Below are 21,894 nucleotides of genomic sequence, written 5' to 3' on the forward strand. Positions count from 1 at the left end.
AAATCTCTTGCAGATGCATGGAAATGTATTTGATTTTTGAGCCAAGTTTAACTTACAGGAGATAACGGTGTAAAATTCTCAGGGCTGAAGAATATATTCAAGCCCTTTTTTCATTTTTTTAATGGACCAATCTAGAAGTGATCAAGCAAACTGTAGTGATTTTACAGGAACGTCGTCACAGCCTGTTTTCAGCCATGAACTTCAGAAAGTGTCAGGAGAATCAGATCAGGACAAGCCGTCCTTTCTCACACGTGTCAAACAGCAGGAGACAGCTTGGACAAATGATCACTGCTGGAAACACTGTATGCAATTTAGGCTACATCGTCACATACACTGGTGTTTTTATAAAGAAAAGAAAAAAAAACAGAAAATGTTTATCGCTAAAGCAACACACATTGATAGAACTCTTGATAGAACTCTAATCATACAGAGATGTTGATGTCTCACGGCAAAAAAAAAGAGGGAAAAATGTTTGTCGTCCTCATCCACGTGTAAATGCAGAAACTGAGTTTCCAAACTACTGTTTTGTGTAGGAGGTGCCAAACATGATGTGCATTTGCTAGATGGAAGGTTAAAGACTGATTAACACATATGTCTTTGTGGGGTATAAAGTTCGAGGCTATAGTGAGCTAAAATGGACACGGTGACTCATTCATGGAACTGTATAAGAGGCGGCATTGTTGGTTTTTGCCCTCAGATCTCATTCTTCTTCCTTTCCTCCACCCTCAGGCCCTGACCTCAGAGCTGGCTCAGGCACGTGATGAATCCAAGAATACCGCCAACGACCTCCTCCACAGTGAGAACGTGCGAGCTGGCCGAGACAAATACAAGACTCTGCGACAGATCAGGCAGGGCAACACCAAGCAGAGGATCGATGAGTTCGAAGCCTTATAAGGAGCCCTCGGAAAACGTACCCTTTCTGAATGGTCACTACATATCTCACTCTTCGACTGCCAGATCAACACACAACCATACCCGGACATGTTTAACACACTGTTGCAGACTGAATTGAAGCAGTATAAGCAGAGCAGAAGCATCACTACAGAGAGCAAGAAACTCCTGTTATGTGTGCCCTGCTGGATGCAGGGCTTTGCAAACCCTCTGAAGAAATATTAGTGCCAAAAACTTTCCCTTTTGTCTCTACTTAGTGTTTCATTTCCCGTTTGTGTATTTAATTGTGTAATTTGAGCAATTCAGACCAAAAATAGTCATCTGTTTTTAGAGGTGGGATGGAGTGGGGGATTAGCCAAATTATTTTAGTATTTTATGATGCGCACAGAGAGAAAATAGTACAAGCTTTGCTTATTTTTGATGGAGGACCGTTTGTTGTTCATGGCGACCACTCAGAAAGGGGGAACGAGCAGAAAAATAGTTTTTATTTTCCATCATATTTGAACACTTCCATTTATGTTTAATATTGCTATTCTGTAGGTTAAAAAAATTAATCCCTAGTTGGATATTTATATATGGGACATTTAAAAAGGGTATTTCATTTTGGTTTGTATATTTTTGCTATCTTCTGATAACAAAACATTCAATATGTTTGAAAGATTTTATATATTGACCAAACAACAATGGTCTTATGTTCCATATGTTTTCCTTTAGATCAATAAATTAAAGAAATATTCATTGTAAATTATTATTTTTTACCGTAGGAAATATATTCAGCTGCATGCTATTAAAATCACGTCAGAAGATCTCTAGCTATCTAGGTACTTTTATCATTATCATTATTATTATTAATAACATTATTATTATTGTTTTTTTGCCATGCAGTTCACAGAACAGCGATGCATCTTTTTCTTGAGAGCAGGTTTAATATTTCTGTTTCTGCCTGTTCCGTGTCATGTCACTGAAGAGTGAGAAACGAACATTTTCACACTCTAAAGTGGCCTTTGGTCGCCCCTCTGCAGGGGTCAGTCCCAGACAGCCGCTCGACACGTCTCAGCCAAGGTGCTTAGTCACCCAAAAAACAAAAAACAACAACAATAAGATGCAATTCTGAAAACCTTTGGGGTTTTTTTTTTGTTTGTGTTACATCTCCAGAGTTTCATGGACTGACCCAGATTGAATAAAACCAAGTCTCATGTTCTCCTTTCTGGACATTTATTAGTATTTACTGACTCACAGCTCTGCTGGACTTTGTATATGAACAGGATTTTATATTGAGGTGTTTAAGAATTTGGCAATTAAAAAAAAAAAGATTACATGTCTGTGTGTACTTTGTAAAATATATATTTCAAAGTAAGTAGACACTTCTGTCCTCATTCTTTCTGGACCGGGATGTTTTAATGGGTTTGCCTTATGCCTCTGAGTCTTAGCCTTGCTAGCCCATGTGGGTTTAACCATGTAAAGCCAAGTGTATCATATCTGATACAAATTAAAACTCATATATGCAAAGTAATATAAATATATTTGTCAGGAGGTTCAATAAAATCAATTTTCAAAAAATATTAGAATTTTCTGGTCATTCTGTCATTGTTCTGGGTTTACAGTGTTAAAGACAGACCAGGATGACAGGATGGATTGCTTTGGAGGTTGTATCAATTTTCATGTTCTCCCAAACAACGACTGCTGGGCGCTGATGATAATAGCTTTGTCAGGCGTTGGCATTACAAAGCCAAACTGTATGAAAAGGTAGTCCAAAGACTTGGGACTGGTTCTGGCTTGGGATGTTGTGAGATTGATGTTTGTGTTTTTGAATAAAAGAAGTCACCAGATGTTCAATGAATTGAAAATGAAACTTGATGCAGAAATTTCCTTTCAAGATGAGCTCTAAAATGAAGTCAGACACGCTAAATGCTTCCCAAAAAGTAGAGCTTTATATTTATAATATCAGCATGTCAGGACTCTCTCACGTTGTTTTGATTCATATTCAGATACTTTTATTTTTACAAAAGCAATTCAGTGTGACAGAAAAATAAATAAAATGACAAAAAACGAAAACAGACATGCACGTGGAAGCTGATCGACTTATTATCTGACAGCTATACTACACATACACTGTAAATAGTTGAATGCTAAATGAGCGTCTTAAAGTGCTGGATGTAAACATAAATAAATAAATAAATAAATAAATACAATGAGTCTGTAAGCGGCCTCTGCCGCTGCTGGCGTCAATTTCTCCACCTGTTGACGCAGGCGAGCTGACGTCACGCTTAACCTGGTGAGCCTCCAGTTGCCATGGTGAGCCGGGAGAACGCGGAGTCAACAGAATTCCAGGTCAGTGACATCACTGCTCCCAGCACAGAAACCGCCTTATTCCTTCTCTTCTTCTGCTGCTGCTTTCACACGCCGCGTCCACAGAGACAAGAAACGTGTCTTTGTACTCGAAGAGCCGCTGTGTGGTGTGTCTGTGCGTGTGTGTCTGAAGCGACTCAAACTGCTTCCGCTCCACCGCCGGGTGTGGCTCCAGATTTCATTTGTCAGTAACGTTAGCTTAGCGTCTCTTCCACTAATTTTATTTGCATGGACGTTTTGTTGCTGCTCTCCTCTGACAGAAGAACATCGCATTAACGAGGAAAATGGGTCTGAACGGATCGACGAATGTCAGCAGAGAGGCCTTGAACGGAAGTGGCATCACTTTAACTGTTTAACATTTATAAAGCAATAAAATTGTACGTGCTAGCCGTCTGCAACTATGAAGCATCCACAAGCAGTTAATAAACAAATATGTCGGTATGTTAGGTACAACCTCCATCAGGAAGCTGGCTTATCCAATCTTTCTTTAGCTTAAAACTGCAGCACAGGATATTATAAAGTAATTATTAAACAGACTTGGAGCCGATGGTTATAGACTAACTTGATTTTTTCAAGTTTCAAGGTGCTTAGCAGATGAAAAAAAGAAAAGAAACAGAAAGCTAAATAAATATAACAAGCATAAATAATGTTTCTATAAAGCAATTGATTTTTTTATAGTCTGTTCTATAATGCAAAAAAATATTAATTAATCACAACTGCTTTGCTTGAGGTGGTGTATACATTCATAACGATTGTAGATGCTTCACAGGCGGCATTAAAGTGTTTCCACAGAGGATGTTCAGAAGTGGATCTCTGCTGTTATTGTTCCATTCAAGTCCCCATTATGGTGCCTCAGAGAGGCAGGAGGTGCTTTGATCCCACAGAGTGACGTCCTGGACGAGCAGCAGTGGAGGACTTCAGTCTCCCTCTTTTTATTTGAAATGGGCGTCTTGTGGATGAGCTCTCTGCTGGCTCCCAGTCAGACGCCTAAATGAGACACGTACATACACAAACACACGAGTTATGTAAACACTCCCTCATGCTTGTTGAACAATGTTGAACAATTACACTTGCGTTCAAAAAGTCACACACCAGAACACACATAGCACACCTGAGGCCTGCGCACACAAGGAGACACACAGGGCCACAATGACGTGTATTTACACTCTGAGTCATGTTTACACTAATGGGAAGGTGTGAAGGACGGTTAGTGGATCATTGCTATGTGGCCCAGTTTGCCTTAAAGGACAACACAAGGTATCCAAAACAGATCCTCTCCTGACCCCTAGTGCCAAAATGAATGCACCTAAAAGGTTAAGGCTCTTGAAATGTGCCTTTAAAAATTATATTAAACTCAATTACAGCTCACTTAAATAAAAAAATAATTTTTTTTACTTATTTTATTTCATTTTTATTAGTAGACCCTGACCAGCCTTTTCTGAAAAGTGTTGATGACGTTCTCTTAAAATAGTGGTTTTCATAGCTCGCACCTCAGCCCACTTGATAACCACACCAGAAAACCACCTGGAGGATTTCGAACAACATGATATCACTAGCAAATAAAGTAACCTTTAGTCAGAAGAAAACTTTTATTTCAATATTAAATCATTTATATTTGACATATATTAAAATATTTGTTCTGGGGACACTGGCAGAGATGAGTGTAGGTGTAAGTGGGTTGCAAAGTGGTTTGCAGGCCAAAGCAGCTTTAATATTGCCCTATATGATTTAATTTGCCAATTTAAATGAATAAAAAGGTATCAGGTGACCCAGATCAGCTGATCTGATAGGTTTACGCTTGTGCTCGACTATGTGACCTCAAACTCACGTACATACACCTTGTAAATTACAGCTTTCAGAATCACTGTCCCACTTGTACTACACCACCTACTACGTATGAACTAAAAAACACATGAACTACACAAGCCTGACGAAAACAAAGCGCTAGACAGACGTTTAAGCAAGCTACAAACTCACCATGACTCCGGCCAGCGGTTCTCCTCACTCCTGATCACCTCCGTTTTGTCTTTCAGGCTGAAGGACACAGGAAGGAGATTTTATAGAAAACCACTTCCATATCAGCCATACAGGCAAAAGTCTTCAGCAATAATAAACAAATCTTTTCTGCCGTGCTCCATTTTACCTTCGGACACAGTGGATACCAGTTAAAGCACTGGAATGCCTTGTCTTCAAATCTCCAGCCGTCCAGAGGGATGAGGACTTCACCAAGAAAAACTTTCCTTTTCAGGGTACCTGAATGCCACACAGTCGCCTGTAGCCTCTTTCCAATGAGCATGTTGCGCTGTATGCCATACTGTGAAAAACATTTAAATTTTAGTGAATGCTGTTTACGTTCACAACATTTATTTAAATGTTTTCTTTAAACACTGATTAAGCACATGAGTTTATGGTCTCAGGGCCTAGTTTTGAGTGTTATAGAGCAGCGGATGATATTATTTTTGTAAAATTGAATCAGAGTCAGAAAGGGAGTTAGCCGGGGTACCATGGAGTGTCCCCCAGTTTTAAGTTCTTGCTCTTTATTTCTGGCTTTAAAACACCCAGATGACTGTAGTGAAAAGGCTCAGCTCAAGTCTTCACAGCAGGACTTTACATCAATTACTGAGCGACGTCACAGTGGCTATATCCATCTTTTATATACAGACTATGATGGCATCTCAGAGTAGATCATATTTTTGATGCACCAGATAAAAAACTTTCAAAGGAAGAATTTACTGCCCATGAAATCAATAATTTTGTTTCTATAAGTCATGAGCATGCATATGTGCATGCTGCAAGTTTTATTAAACTGATGACACATAGAGACATCCAAAAATAGCTGAAGAGGTTCTTTGTTTTTACCTTCAAAACTTCATTGTAAACCGGATCAGTCGTGTTCTTCTTCACTGACGTCTTCAGTTTGCAGCTCTTGTCCGGCAGCACGTAGATTTTCACGTATCTGTGCAGCAGAATACAAAATAAAAAAATGCTGTTGAAGCTTTGATGGAAAATCACAGGAAATGCGCTCTGCCTCTTTGTGTTGCACAGAGTGACATCAAACGTGTCCTTACGGGTGACACTTCCTCTTCTTGCTGTCTCCGTAGGACAGGTTTCTGCAGGTGCCGACTGTGATCTCCAGACGGGAGGTGTTGGTGTTGAAGGCCAGAGCCAGCTCCAGTTCTCCGGTCACAGAAACGCTCTCAAAGCCCAACTCTGTGCTGGTGCTGCTGCAGCTGCCCTGAGGGAGCCAAATACAGGTTATAGCATCAATTTTACACTTCAGAGGAAAAGGATGAGAGAGGTGTGAGAGAGGATAATTATAAGAGGGGATTTTGTGATCAGGGCTGTTACTTTTGAATATTTTAACCACCGGATGTTGTTTGGGGATTTTATTCAATTTTTTTTTTTTTTTAATGAAAATCAGCTGTGACTTACTCTCTTCCCTTCAGAGTACTCAGAACCGAATGAAGTCTCGTCCTCTGCCCCGGTGGAGGAGCCCTCCTGGTCGCTGTCTTTGCTTTTCTTGAACAGGTTTGGAAGACTTGGGACTTTGAAGAGCTGCACAAAGAAAGAAAGTCGTTTTCTTTACTCTGCTTTTGAACTTTTTTATATGATATAAAACTAGAAAACATCAAGGAGCAGTTTAGGCACAAAAAGCAAAAAGTCGCACTCTCTCTCAGATTTGAGGTTGCTGATGTTATTCCCTGTCATCACCAGCAGGTGCTGCTAAAGGCCCTGAATCAGTTCCCCGTTTTATCTGTGATTTCCCGCTTCCACTCTCAGGCCCAAATATGTGCTCTGCAAAAACACTTTCACTTGCAGCAGAAGCAGCGCTACCACCACAAACTCGACTTGAGTTCAGTGACTGATGCTTTCGACCTACCGTGCTCGATTTGTTTATGTCTGTGTCTGACAGGCTCTTTTGGGTGGAGTGGGTAAAGCTCGAGCCTCTCCATCTGTTGTCGACCTTCAGCAGATCTTCACGGACGTCGTTTTGAGAATTGGAAATCTCTGCAAAGGGAAATGTAAGAAAAGCACAACCCAGTAAATGCCTGTTTACTGGAAAACAAATTTAACGAAGAGGTGCATCCTGTGCTCGGACAAACAACGCTGCTCAAAGAGCTGTGCATGCGTGGTGGTGTTATCTCCTGCATCATCTAAAGCCTCTTTTGCTGATGCAGTAGGTGTCATGAGCTCACGAGGCTTTTTTTTCCTTCTAAATTATCTCTGGTGAATTTCCTTTGTGGTTATTACTGTGCGTATATTGAGCTCATGATCAGAGTGTGTTTGATAACATCCACAGGAAGTGATGCTACTAATTTCGAAGCAACAATTTCTCACAACTGCACACTGAGAGTATCTGTTGTGTGTTGCACTTTCTGTTATTAAGAAGTAAAGAATTATTGAGCCTGGCAATGCTGACCGCTGGGCCGAGGTTGAACAACGACTTACTTTTAATGTGACTCGTGAAGGAAACCATTAGATTTTCCACAGATTTGGTGAAAGGCTTTGAGTTTTTCCAATCCTGCAGATCAAAAAAAGTAATAATGATTAATCACTTTATACATGTTTCATTTTAACTTGTAAAAAAAATGGGAAAAGAAAATAATACTTTACCCCAGATCTGCTCAGGAAGTGATAATCCAAGTGAGGTGGAGGAGTGGGAGGCACAATGGATATATGACTGCGAAGATACACGAGTCAAAAAATGTAATTTTACAACCACATCGGGACAGAGACTTAACCTGATGTAGAAAAATAAACACTTAGAAGGTAAATAATACCTCAGCACATTGTAGGTCTTCAGTAGATTCTCCCCAACCGTCTCATATTTGTCTGAAAGGACATCAGGAAGGAACAGAAAACCATTTAAATATCCTTAATAGTTAAGTGTTATGATGCCTAGCCACACTATGAACTGAACACATAAAGCCAGCAACATAAAACAACTGCGTTCATTCATATTTTATGAGTCAGTGTAGCTGAACAAGCGTGCATTAATATTGAATAATGATTTATATTTAAAAAAGGAAAAGCAGCTGTGTATGCAGCATGCAAGCGATCCTCTATACTTATTTACAGCTGCTGCCAGTTTAATGTCTACAAGTTCAGAACATATGATAACCATGAGAATATTTTAATCTCTCCCTTTTTAAATTAATGTTCTCAGGATTGTAACTCAAGGAGGCGACCTGTGCTGTTTACTGAACATCAGAGCTGTGAGCTCTAACTTGTGATTGACGGTCATGTTAAACTCTATCTGGAGGGTTGCTGTCGGACGAGCAGACTCTATCTCTATCAGTTGCAAAGGCAGCAAGTGTACTCATTACTTCCTTAGTCTCTTAGGGATGTGAGACAGCAGTCCCGGTTCAGAATTGCAAGCCAACAAGTTGGAGTAAGAAGCTGCAGGTTGGGTCAGTGATCATTCCTGTGTTTGATACTCAATAATAATGTTATTAGGAGTTTTGGTGACTCCTCTGGGCCCTTTTTTATTTCTCTTTTATTTGGTTAGCTTTAGTTTTATGTTGAAACGACAGTGTTCTGGAGTGTAATGAAATAATGCCGAACAGTATCGTGGCATCTCTGCTGCTCTGACACTCAAACTGAATTTCGGATTTGATTGTTGTTTGCCCTGCACACTGTCTGAAGATGTAGCGCTAAAAATCAGAGATAAAAAAAATTCTTTAGCAGAGGATGTGCAGACCAGAGATGGGGGAAGTTACCCCCACACCCTGCAAATCACACCCTATGTGTATGCATGCAGTTTGGGTTTTGCATACAAACCTGTGGTGACTGGAAATTTCTTTGACTTTTCTTCTAGAAACCATTCTCCGGACTTGATTTTTACATCCCTGTGAAGAGGAAGAGCGCCGTGATGAGCAGGTAGAAATGACAAGACGGCCACAATCAATAAAACTACAACTGCAACATCTTCATTTCTCTTTTGAATTTAGCTTTAGTTTGACAAATGTATCTTCGTTCTTTCACAGATAATTAAAGTAGTAAAAGAACAGTTACATCCTTTTCTGAAAGACAAGGCGTAGGTTTCGGAGAAAAACATGCCCCCTCAGTATTCAGAACAAATCATCTATAAATGTGGACACATTTTTACACATGTAAAATACCCACACTGAAAATGAAGAGGCCAAAAATACGTGTAGGAAATACACCTAATCTAAATTTCACTTTTCAGAGATGCTATCTGCATATTTCAAATGTTTATGACAGAGTTCATATAGGGGAAGGGAAGGGGAAGTTTTAAAGAAGCGACAGGATGTGTTAAAATATCTCGTCCCATCTTAACAAGCTAATTAGCGTCACAGCTATTTTAAATAGGACTTGGGACACTTTAAAAGTTATTAGAATAGTTTGTGGTTGATTACCAAACAGCTGGAATGTTGATGATTAATTAAAACAGCGACACTTGACCTGAAACTCATGTTAAAGTTGTAGATTTAATGTAGGTATCAATCAGTCTGAGCGCAGACCTTATTATTATCGGTTTTCACTCATTATCATTTCCTTCATAAATCTGCTCAACAGAATAATTACCCACATTTTTATGGAGTTGGAGTTCATCTACTCTTGCTTTGGTTAGTCGGCTCTTGAGGGATTTATTTCAATCATGTTGCTTTAGTGTCCTTGACACAATTTCCTCTTTTTTTGTAGCAATCGGAGCCTTTTAAACTGCAAGTCAGTCTTTTCATCATGTTCCTGCAACTGAGGAGGGGGGTTTCAGTCTTTACGTGAAGCTGCTGACTGGAGAAACTGCAGTTTAACAGGGGTGTAGCTAAATCTAGGCTCTTAGTGGTTTGGTCCACTGTCCCCTATTCCCTAATGCCTTTACTTTGAAGGGGAATCTTATACTGTTACGGGGAACGTTTTATGGATGCGGGAAGTCCGTCCACAATTAAATTAGTGTTCTAAATCATTGAATTATCAAATAATTGGTCAGGTTTTTATTTCTAATGTCATTTTCTGATCTCCCACGGACTGTTTAACCATTTCATTGGATAGTTCAGCACGACGACGAGCTCTCTCAACAGTACACAAACAGAGTAAAAGTGAAAGTGTGAGATTTGAGCCTCAGTTACAGTAACCTTCAGTCAGTCACTGCTGGGCTTTACACACGCACAGTCATTCAGTGCTTGATTTGAGCCTCGCTGAGTCACACATTTCAACCCTCTGTACAGCAGGCTCGCTGGTGGCCTCCCTACCTGTATGCGTGGCAGACCGTGCACTTCCAGATCGCTGCTCCCACACGACACTTGTTGCAGATGCGGTGGCTGCAGCCGCGGCAGACTGCGCCAGAGTTCCAGAACTTTCCCAGCGGCCTCTGGCAGCGGGCGCAGGTCCGCTCGCCGTACTGCCGGGCATAGCTCTTTGCACCCTTCCTTCGGAGCTCCTGCAGGTCGTATTTCATCCTCCTGAGAATAGGGAGAACCACAGAGAGCTTTAACTGCGAGATTCACAGACATTTCTCTTCTGACAATAATGAACAGTTTTTAGAACATTTTAATATTTTAAACATCCTTCAGAAATGCATCACTCTGTTATAGATGCTCAACATAAAGCCAGCAGATAAAAAATTCTTCTGGATATAAAAACTGAAGAACAGCATGGTTTTTAAAAAGTATGCCCTTATATGGGGACAATGGGGACATATGAGGTTTCTTTGAGAGCGTAACACAAAGTTACCATAGTTAAACAAGGTTTTATAACACTATATTGAGCAGAATTAAGTGTCAGCTGCAAAAAAACAAAACAAAAAACCCCCAAAACCAACAAGATTTAAAGTCCCCGTGTGAGAAGAAGGTTCTTTCTTTATTTTACGGCACAGTATGAACTTCTGATATCACACTCATGTCTGTATGTTAAGTATGAAACTACTAACAGTTCAGATTTGTAACAGGTAACATCTCTGAAACAGGTTTTGTTTTCAGAAGAATCATATTTTCGCTTTCACGTAATCAATATAAGAGCAGTCGGCCCTGCCTCCTTCCAGCATCCCTAAAAATCTAATTTCATCCCAGCACCTATTAACACTGTTTGAAATGACCCACCTGATCCTGTCTTCTTCGATTGCTCGCATCTGTTTGTCTCTCCGAAGAACCTCCAGGATGCTCTCTCTCTCCATAACTTGAAGCAAACTTAAATCCATGTTTTTGAATTAAAAAAAAGAAAGAAATACTGGTTCAGGTCTTCTGTCACTGTCACAGGTCCTGCTCTCTCTGTCTCTCCTCTCTGCTTCACCGTTTTCTTTTTTCACTCCTGTCTCCTCCTCCTCTCCTCTTTAGTCCTCCCCCTCACTGGGCCCAACCCTCAGATCGTCTCTTTCGTCTTCTGGAACTGAAAGATTAAAATAAGGGAAATAGCAAGGTTATTTCGCGAGCAGCGGAGATTCCCCTTTCCACATCAGAAAGCTACTTGTAGTATTTCTACTTGAATGATTTAAAATAACCTTCTTATCTCCAAGAATACCCGGGATGACGTAAATAGTTGCTCGGCGGCACAGGATGTCATGAAAAAATGACATGTCCAGATCTGTGATGATCAGTTACCCCTCATTTCCCCTCATGCTGCTCATATCCTCACAGACCTCCGCTGTGTTAAACCACCGCTGCTTCCTCAGCTGCAGGAAGAGCAGCGATGCTTCACTGATGGCAGGGCAACAGCAAAACAAACCAAATGCCAACCCTGTGCATTATTGATGGCTGACGTGCACCCATGGCCCAGTTTCTTTTTCTTTTTTGTTTTTATTATTAGATCAATAGCTCTGTTTCATGTTTTACTTCAAAAGAAGTCACTTGACAGTCCTTGGAAATAAGCTCATCCACTGGTTTGAGGTTTACAACAGAAGATCAGCTGTGTGTGTTTGTGAAGAAGCTAGAATATCTTGAACACATCTCATGTCTTGTATTTTCTTGGCTTACTGAAAATGTTCAGTTTGCATAACATTGCATGTAGAGTTGTGACTGTGTTACTTACCACAAGCAGTCATCATACAATTTAACAGATGTAGCTGTGAACTGGCTTGAAAGTGACACATGGACCTTATTTTTTGTTTTTTAATCCTTAGTTATTTTTAATCACTGCCTCTCTTCCACAGCTTGTCTCTTCTCCCTCCCCTCACCCCCAACTAGTCAAATGGTTGCCCCTCCTTGAACCTAGCTCTGCTTGAAGTGGAGCTTTTCCTTTCCACTGTCGCCAAGGGGTCAAAGGCGGTTGTTATTGTAGATTCTTTACACTACAATTTAAAGCACATTGAGACGACTGCTGTTGTGATTTGGCGCTGTGTAAACAAAACTGAACTGAATTGCTTGCATGCCTGACCCCACAGCTGGGTGTGTGGTCAGTTTATAAGGAGGGTCAATCAGCAACGTGGGAGGAAGTAAAGGAGAAAGCTGATTCTTTAATATCTCATTCATTTGGAAGACGTCATTCCCGAGCGCTTAACATCTCAATCTGGACTGAGACCATTTTCCTTCCCGGCAGCGCACAGGCGTGGGGAGCAGAGGGGAAATGGCCTGTCGAAGAGCTGGATGTCAACCTGTGTTAGCAGATAAGGCCCGTCGTTGTCACTAAACAGAGCTGCCAGGAGGCTGAAGATAACAGTCAGTGCTAGTAATAATTAGGCCTCACGGCTCAGAGAGGGGCACGGCTGTTATCTGTCCTCTGCTTACGTGCTCTGTGCCGCTCTTGAGCTCTAAATACCAGGCGAGGCAACAAGTTGCACACTTAAAAACTACTAGTAGCAGTTTCCTCATTCGAAGAGTAGCTCAGTTTACAGATGATCGTTATCACAATAATGCAAGCACACTCATCTCAGACTCGCCTCTACGATGCAAAGGGGCCATAATGATTCAGGCTTTGCGTGGTTTAGTGGTTAGCGCTTTAACATCCGAGAAGAGAGCGAGGAGGATTGTATCAGGCCACCGCAGCAATGACAGTAAAAAGGGCACTTGACTAATTTCATTGAGACCTACATATAGCATATCGTGAGAAACCCCAAGGCGGTCACGTGGTCTCTGACACACTTCCCACCCAGATGAGGGGCTTCCAGGAAGGCTTCAGTGACAGCATGCAAACTCTGGCCTTAAAGCCAGAAGCGTCTGCAGCAAGTGAATTCCAAATAAAAACCTCACAGCTGCTTTTTCATGCTTGCAACCCACAGTGACTGACAATAGAAACTATGTCAGGTACACATTTTTAAAAATGACCCATCTAACAAAACTCACTCACGTCACAAAACCTTGCTGTGAGGTGACACAGACTCCCAAAATACTTTCCAGGAAATTATGTGCATGTTATCGAGCTGCGTGTATATTTAAACTAAACTTATCATCTTCATGCAGTTCATCACAGCAACTGAAAAAAAAAAAAAAGCTCAGAAAAGCTGGCGTCATCTTTCTGCATTTCCTTTGCAAGAGACGTGCCCTCTGCTTCAGTTTGAGCCGGATTTGAAAACTTTCATAAAAGAGTTGAAATAAAGAAACTACTGACTCAAGGTACACTTGAAAATATGAATGCCAGATGAAGTAATAAAACATTTGAAGTCATACAGATTGATCATCATAAGAAGAGCATGCAGTAGACCTTATTCAGCCAGCTCAGCAATTCAACAACTGAATGGCGGACTTCACAGAAAGATTTTACACAACAAAAATTTTTTTTTTCTTTCTCAATGACTAAAGATGCAGTGAGACAACTTGTACCCTCTTCTTGCCAAACCATCAACCGACACTTGAGAAAAGCATTGTGACAACTGCACCAGCCTTGCAACAACCTCAAATGGAAAGTAGGCTCAGGTTTTCTGACATGAGAATTGGGTCACCTCAGAGTTTACGAGGTGCAGAGCTGAAAGCTGCAAGATCTTACCTTCTGGCTTCTTGCGCTGCCGGAGTGGTCAGCCTGAGGAAGTGGCAGACTTTAAGCACATAGGGTAACGTACTTCCTTCCTTTTCACATGTACATGTACAGCTTCAACCTGAAGGAGACTTGAAGAGCAACTGCTGCTTCCCTCGCTCTACATGACGCTGTAAATTCAATCGTGTGAAACGAAAGTGATTTGTGCACCTTGAATCTTGGCTGATAAAAGGTCATAAACAAAAGGAAACAAGTCACAAGCTCAATGTGGAAGTTTGTTTTTTATATGAAATTTTTCATGTGTGAAAAACTGCAGCAACCAATAGAAAAGGCTTGGTATACATGAAATCTATATGACTTCATATACGAGCAGTACGCGAAGATGAAAAATCAAAGACTGAATAATGATTTTGCTGATCCACACATTCAGATGCACACAGTCACGGACGGATTAATGAGCTGAGCTCAAACAGCTTCTCTTCATCTCCAACTAAACGCTGAAGTTTAGCGGCTGCCTGAAAATTCATCTTCCCAGGAAAAAGTCACCAAATGGCCGCGGAGGAACAAAATGACAACAGAGATGTAAAATCACTCCAATGAGGTTACAAAATGGAACGAAAGACACAAAACAACCAGAAAGAGTCCGAAAAAAGACAGAATAGAAACAAAATCTTAAATAATTCTCCAGATCTGAATTTTTCTTATCTGTGAAGAAGAAAAAACATCAGTAATTTCTGTTTACCACCAACACCGAGCATCAGAATAATAATAAAAAGCAGTTTACTCGAATGATCCTTAAACATTACAGCTTTCACCAGACTTGCTTTACCCCCGTGAGGTGTAAGTTACGCTCATGATCTTCAAGGACTTTTTTAGGAGATCAATTTTCTGAAGTCTTGATTGTTCAGGGTTACAGCTGCCTCACGTGATCAACAGTTATTACAGCTTCACATCTGCTGCTTCTAGAAGAAGGTACATCAGGCTGCTCTCTTATAAAAGCCTCGCCAGGGTGGATGGATCACCGTGTTGAATTTGGCAAAGATTTTATGCTGGATACCCTTTATCTGGGCTTGGGACCGGTGCTAGCTTGTGACTATGCGAATGTGTTAACCACAAGACCGCACACTACACAGTTCACATGACCTATGATATATTTAGCAGCTATTTTAGTATAAAACACCAGGGATCCTTGCTAAATGTAAACTTTGCTTTCAGTGTTCTTTGCAGTTGCTTTATGTCTCTCTGTGTTGGAGAAAGAAAAGGCTTTTACGTGTCTGAGCCCAGACTGGCTCAAACGTGTCTCATACAGTAATCCTTCCAAGCATACAGCATAGGCGCACATTTAAAAGCTGAATAATTCATTCATTTTACAAAAAATACCAATGGGTGTAAAAAGAAAAGAAACACATACAAAAAAGAAGGGCAAAACATATTCATGCTAGATGTTTTTCCAGCTGCTGCAGACAGCTCCCCTGATGTGTGGCAAGCTTCACTCAACATAAACAGTTCTTCCATCAATAAAAACTCTCTTTTCCCTTTAGTTTTATTCCAGTTTTCCAATCTGGAAATGGGAACCCGGAAATACTTTGGAATCATTTTATTAGATGTGATGGTGTCTTTAAGCTCCATTCATTATTTACTTTTTTTTTTTTTGTACACAATCAAAATCAATAAAAATTTATTTTAAAAATGTCACTTCAAATAATGGATGGAGCTTAAGAATGAGTTCAGTCTGAAATGAGGGAAGTCTATAAGTAAAGCATCTGTTAAACCCACAGTTATTGGGTTAACTGTTTGTCCATGTGGGCAGACATCTGCACACCAATATGGCTTCCTCTGCCAGTTAAAGCTTCACTCGATAAAGTCTGTGAGTTTAATAAGTGTGTAGAAATGTCTTCATCCGCAGTGTCTCTTCCACTGATAACCTGTCGTGGTAGAAGCTGAGTCCGGTAAGGAGCTCGATGTCTCGCACTCGAGCGGTGTGGAGCTTCAGCCAGTCTTCCACCCACGTCAAGTCTGTCCCATTCTGAAGAAAAGCAGAAAGTGGGGGAGGCGTATATTAAAATTATGCAGTATTAAGAAGGGTCTGACAGCAGGTTTCCACAGAGGCAGACTGAAATAGACAGTGCAGAAACATGTGGGACGAATGGTGTTACTCACAGCGCAGCTCTCTGTGTGGTCGGGCCTGTGGGGCATGATGAAGGACCTGGCCTGGAGTGGACCTGCACAGTTCAGAGGGCCAAAGGTCGAATCCCCGCAGCTGGTCAGGATCACAAAGAAATGTGTCGGGATGGGAGCCTCGTTCCTGCAGAGATGAGAGATCACACGTAATCAAAGTGCTGCAATGGAAAAATTGAATACCTCAGTTATAAAGCCTCAGGTTAAAAAATAACCATCGGGTGTATTTTAAGTCCGATTTCTCTCATTTTACATCTGAATAGATTTTGGCATAAAAAACATGGAAGGATGGGTCCATCTTACTTCATTTCAAGAGTTCAGTGTCTTGGCGGTGTAATGATGAAGGGGATATTTTTTGGCACACTTTGAGTATCAACTGACAGAAGTTCTCACTCCCAAAGCATAACATTTTACGCTAGGTGACAAATCGTTGGTATATTATGCTTTCGGCCACCCAATGCGTCCTTATATTACGAGTTCGGAAATATTAGAAATAGGAGAACCGTTTGGAATGAATCTACACATGTACGTGTATTTGACTTTAATCTAACACGATTAAGGTGGTGGTGAACGTTAGGGATAAGGTTATGATTAGGGCTGGAATACACGGCTGGAACGTGTGTTACTGCGGGAGCGTCGTTCTATTCAGTTTCATCCACAATCCGGCGCGTAGCATAGGAATGCGGAAGGTCACCTTTCGCGTTCCCATGGAACGCCTCGGGACGTGACAATTCGTCAGTATATTACGCGTTGCGCAAAACGAGCTGCAACTGAGCAATGTTTAAACACCACAGCCTACCCGAGTATTGTTGCAGACCATAGCCATACTTTATGATCACAGTGTACTATCTTCTGTTGGCTGCTTCCAGCAGATCAACTCAAACTGGTTTCCTGATCATCACCTTGAGTTCACTATACTCAAATGGCCTCCACAGTCATCAGATTTCAATGCAGTAAAGCACCTTTATGATGTGGTGGAACGGGAGATTCACATCTCTGACCTTTTTAGGTTCTGAAGGACATTTCACCTTTTATTTGAAAACTGAAGGAATCTTTCTCAAGAAGCCTTTTTGGATGAACTGGCTTCAACTCAAGTGCTCAAGACTTCTTAAGAATTGTCTGCATGTTGTATAACAAACAGTCACAAAGCAACCCACCAAACGTCATTCAACTCTCATTGTTTCCAAATCTTGATCTGAGTATAGGAGTATATGACATCACATGTTCCAGCCAGCATGAAGTATTTAAGCAAAAACCGAGAGCTATTAAAGGGGAATAGCCAAATTTAGTTCGGCTGCAATGTGTGCTACTGCGTGAGCTATGAGTAACCCTCAATGTAACCCATGGGTTTCTCAAACACTTTCTCAAGGTCTTTTGAGTTTTTGGACAATTGTGCATGTGAAGGCTGCATCAATTCTTTAATTCAAACAAAAACGATGCAATGAGTTCATTTATGCACTTAAATTAACATCACTGGGGGGTTGGGTGGAGTGAGGGTGGGGTGTATTGAACCAGTGCACTAAGCTAATGTGCAAAATGAGCGCGTCAGCCTTTAGGCACATTAGGTATAATATGCATATACTGAGACATACAGATAAAATATATTATAAAAATTCAGTAACTTAAGCATATGGCCAACACAATGCATATACATATTTTGTTATATATATAAAAAACACAACTTTTAAGAGTCTACACTGTTTCTTCATTTTCTGAAACTCTACAACTATTTCTTAGTTTGGAAGAGAAAAAACTGGAGACGTTTGAAACCCACGTTTGCTTATCAGTCACTACATGTCCTCCTCCGAAATTATCATTCTCTTATCACAAACCCTTCTGCAGAAGAAAAAGGATACCTGATTAGTTTACCATTAAATAACAGCTCAGAGGGATTACTGACATTGTGTTCAATGCTAACAGCTAATGCACCATTACATGCAGGAGGCATTCCTGGTGTACACAAACAGTCATGCAATCTTCATTTTCAGATGCGTTCCAATGGACATATAAGCTAGGGTATTTTGTTTGGCCTTCCTTTGGACAGGAGGCAGGAAGGGCAGAGCTTGAGTTAAGCCATGTGCAAATGTTCTACCAAAACTACCAGGGATGTTTATGTAATACATTGCATTTTAACATCAAAAATTTAGTCTGGATAAAGCCTGAATGTAGTTTGTAAACCCTGGAAATTAATGTCTACAGCAGCACAGGTATTGCATCACTTTAGAATTCCCCATCAGATCTCATCTAATTGAGTGTGCTCAGCTGCCTGGACACTGATAGTCAGTTTTACACATGAACTATGTGCTGTGTTTCTTAGATTTTATCTGAGTACCGGTTTATCTTACGATGGCTTTCTGACATTTTATTTAATTATTTGTTAATACTTTTGCTGTGTGGATCCATATAAACATTAAATGTCTGGTGAATGTTCTCAGTTTGAGGACACAACAGTGAGACTCAGTTTGGTTTGGGAGAGGGAGCTGCCTCAGGCAGAAAACAGAATGACCATTTTTTAGTAGGAAGCTGGAAAATGACTAATTAGTGGTGTTGGGTGTAACTCATTCTAAAGTAGAGCACTAATCTGCAATTAATCTGTAATCAAATTACATTTTTCTGCTTTGTTTGCTTGCTTGTTCTTCATATGTCTGCATGACTGGTGAAAAAAGTAGAAAAAAACAAAACAGAAATAGGAAAAAAAGGCCAAAAACAAACCAAAGGTGTCCTTTTCCTGCACGTCAGCTACCTGAACCTGACCTAAATTGCTTGGAGGGTGAAGTAAAAATAAATAGTGGGCTCTCCAACTTCTGATTAGTGGTGATTAATTTAATTTTTATTATGCAGAAGGACAAGAACATGATGGTAAAGTGCAAACTGTGTCCAGAAGCATCCACAGTTAAATAACATAACACACTTTATGTGTGTGCCCTCATTAGAATATGGATTTGTAACACATTGCTCACATGCACCTCACTCAGGAAATACAAAAATCAAAATTGTTGTTCATGTGTGAAGATGAATATTGTACTAATGTTCTCACTATTAGAAATCCTTCTTGATTTGCTTCAGACCTGCTGTGTCTGCTAGAGGAATAAATGAAAATGTCTACATAAGCATTTTTGCAACACAGTTACTTTCTTAAGAACTAACTTCAAAACGAAACTGAAGTTGCAGTTTTCTTTGGAAATCTTTCTTCATTGGATTTACGTCAAGGCCAAATGGAGACTCTTAAAAGTGAGTCACCACTTAAGTCTTTTTTTAATAACACCTAATAAGCAGTTGTAAAGCACAATAAATGAAAAAGGCTGAATTTAATCAGACCATTAAACTGTCAACATAAAAATATGCAGCTTCTGACAACCAAATGACTGAACTGCACAGTGTAGCAACAGTAAATGTTATTTTGCTTCTGTCTTACCCTGATATCTTTTTTAATTCATCGACGTGTCCATCATAGTCTTTATCGAATATTGGCCCGCTCATGACGTTGACTCCGTTCAGCTGCTGTGAATATTTTGGGAGGAAGACGTCATGGAAATGCGTCCAAACGGCTGGGAAAATACACACAAAAAAAGCTTTAAGTGCTCCACTGTGTTGTACAGAAACATCACTTTATTTTGCTTTTTTCCCCTGCATGCAACACATGCTAAAGTAGGGTTGCCAACTCCCTGAAAAATAAATAAGGGACACCTCGTGGCCAGGGCCGGGCGACCCAGTTGTCTTCACCCTTCCCAGTGTGGTGAATTTTCTAGCTCTTTTTTTGTGTGTGAAATTCTTTTTTTAACCATTTGACTTGAAGTTGATTTAAGTAGATGCATATTCTATTCTTTGTGATATGAACACATGTGAAACAAATGATCATTTAGCCATTTATTTTTAGCTCAAAATGACAACATTAACACAATAAAACAGGTCTCCTTCTTAAACAGAAGCCTGTCATGCTTAACTTTTGAGAATATAAGTAAATCTTTCTTTAAAAGAACTCTGTCCTGCTTAACTTAAAATAATAGAAAGCAATAGAACAATAGTTCTATTTAGTACAATAGGCTTCAGTTGAGGTATTATTTCAGCTTTTCTAATGCTAATCAGCTTTTCAGCTTTTCTAATGCTAATCAGCTGCTCCCGTTTGAAAACCCGCTTGTTGCCATGATTACGCATCATAACTCATCATCATTATTCATCTTTGTATTACTTTTATGTATTAGTCATCAATTTGTTGTAATCATCTATCCTTGCAGTTGTTTATTACACAAAATAAGTTATATTATCACACTTCTGGCCACATAGCGCTGATATTCACTGCACATGCCCATATTACCTTTTTCCAGCCAGGTGTTTTCCTTTTCCCATTCTTCCCTTTCTCTGACGGGAACAAACATTGCTGCTCTAATGCTGGGCTCACACTGTGCGATTTTTGGCCCATTTTGAGACGATTTTTGAGTGATCGGACCGATTTTGGCCTTCATCGTGCGTCGTGTAGTATATGTGGGGTAACGAGAAGTGATTAACACCTCACGACCAGCTCCCGATCATCAATCGCTCGTGAGTGTGTCACCGCAGCCGCTCACACTGCTCACGCGCAAACACGTAAACGTCGGTGAAAAAGACGGCGCAGCACGGCTGTGCAGCGTGTGATCTGGACACAAGCGATGGAGGCACAACTTGTAGAACTTTGGAAAGCTCATCCGAGCCTTTTCCATGTGGCATCACAAAATTATCACGACCACAACAACCGTGAAAATAGCTGGATTTACACTGCTGCTCAATCACAGCTGCCTGATCAATGTTTTTCATTAGCAATTTAGCAAAGTTGATGGTGGTGGTGTGTCTGTGTGAGTGAAAGACAGAGAGAGAGAGCGACAGATTTTCTGCTATAACCTTAATTTTATGGAGGCACAGTGTGAGCACTCAGGTCGCATCAGAGCATCGGGCCGTATAGTGTGAGAGTACATCGTGACCTATGAACTTCTAACCCCTGCGAGTCAATCGTGCAGTTTGAGCAGGAGCTGAATAACGTGACTGAAAAAAATCGCACAGTGTCTGCCCAGCTTTAGGTTTACTGTCATCCGAGACTTGCACCGCAGTGTCGGCGTTTGTTTCACTGTTGGCCATGCTTCTTGTTTTGGTCATCTGTTGTCTTCCGGTATTTTCTCCGTAAGCGACCTTTCCTCGACCAATGAGATGAGCGGTAATCTGAATTGTCATACTCGAATTGTCATAAGTGTGCTGTCAGCTCATTGGTCACAAAGCAGGAGAGGGGCTGGGAATTATGTTTTCAAACAAAGTGTTAATTCCATAAACATTTATAGACTACGTTTGATTCTCACTGTATTACGGGACAAAGTGCGTCCCTTATTAGCTCAATACGGGACGTGTACTTTTGTTTCTAAATACGGGACGATTCCGTTTTTTAAGGGACGGTTGGCAACCCTATGCTAAAGTGTTTGTCTGGTCTTCCTTCGTGTTTTCCTCCCTTCTCACTCATGCAAAGCCACCAGGGGGCAGCATCTCCCAGCTGATAAACATTCTGCAGCTTGTTGTCAGGATAAAACTCAGTTCTGCAATATCTTAATCACCCAGCACAATCTACAGGTTTCAACAGTTCTGGGTTGGCTA

The 21,894-nt window shown here is 40.6% G+C and overlaps 3 protein-coding genes across 3 annotated transcripts in view; 1 reads left to right on the forward strand and 2 right to left on the reverse strand.

The window, feature by feature from the left end:
- Positions 1-2,207, forward strand: part of ezrb (ezrin b) — a 30,158-nt gene extending 27,951 nt beyond the window's left edge. Inside the window, exon 14 of the mRNA XM_080883099.1 lies at positions 730-2,207. Within this exon, the coding sequence (XP_080739225.1) occupies positions 730-894 (165 nt within the window). The 3' untranslated portion in view covers positions 895-2,207. The remainder of the gene's footprint in view (positions 1-729) is intronic.
- A 152-nt stretch (positions 2,208-2,359) lies between these two features.
- On the reverse strand, positions 2,360-11,706 carry sytl3 (synaptotagmin-like 3). Its single transcript, XM_080883100.1, has 13 exons — positions 11,301-11,706; positions 10,455-10,664; positions 9,022-9,089; positions 8,022-8,073; positions 7,855-7,921; positions 7,690-7,762; positions 7,121-7,248; positions 6,673-6,795; positions 6,309-6,475; positions 6,100-6,196; positions 5,384-5,554; positions 5,218-5,274; positions 2,360-4,227 (listed from the first exon to the last, which is right to left on the reverse strand). The coding sequence occupies exons 1-12, from the start codon at positions 11,396-11,398 to the stop codon at positions 5,242-5,244; spliced, it is 1,287 nt and encodes a 428-aa protein (XP_080739226.1). The 5' UTR covers positions 11,399-11,706; the 3' UTR covers positions 2,360-4,227; positions 5,218-5,241.
- A 2,669-nt stretch (positions 11,707-14,375) lies between these two features.
- The window catches only part of enpp1 (ectonucleotide pyrophosphatase/phosphodiesterase 1), a 37,494-nt gene continuing 29,975 nt past the window's right edge, over positions 14,376-21,894 (reverse strand). The window contains exons 21-23 of the mRNA XM_080881787.1: positions 19,697-19,829; positions 16,264-16,408; positions 14,376-16,129 (exon numbers count right to left, since the gene is read on the reverse strand). Coding sequence (XP_080737913.1) covers positions 15,977-16,129; positions 16,264-16,408; positions 19,697-19,829 — 431 coding nt within the window. The 3' untranslated portion in view covers positions 14,376-15,976. The remainder of the gene's footprint in view (positions 16,130-16,263; positions 16,409-19,696; positions 19,830-21,894) is intronic.

This window comes from Rhamphochromis sp. 'chilingali' (assembly GCF_963969265.1).
Source record: "Rhamphochromis sp. 'chilingali' genome assembly, chromosome: 5".
NCBI classification, from domain to species: Eukaryota; Metazoa; Chordata; class Actinopteri; order Cichliformes; family Cichlidae; genus Rhamphochromis; species Rhamphochromis sp. 'chilingali'.

Bases quoted from the DNA above. Each gene is read 5' to 3' on its own strand.
- sytl3 (XM_080883100.1), bottom strand. From the start codon at position 11,398: ATGGATTTAAGTTTGCTTCAAGTTATGGAGAGAGAGAGCATCCTGGAG. The intron at 7,922-8,021 runs GTATTATTTACC...GTATCTTCGCAG, and splicing joins AAGACCTACAATGTGCTGAG to TCATATATCCATTGTGCCTC. The intron at 7,249-7,689 runs GTAAGTCGTTGT...TTCCCTTTGCAG, and splicing joins CTTCACGAGTCACATTAAAA to AGATTTCCAATTCTCAAAAC.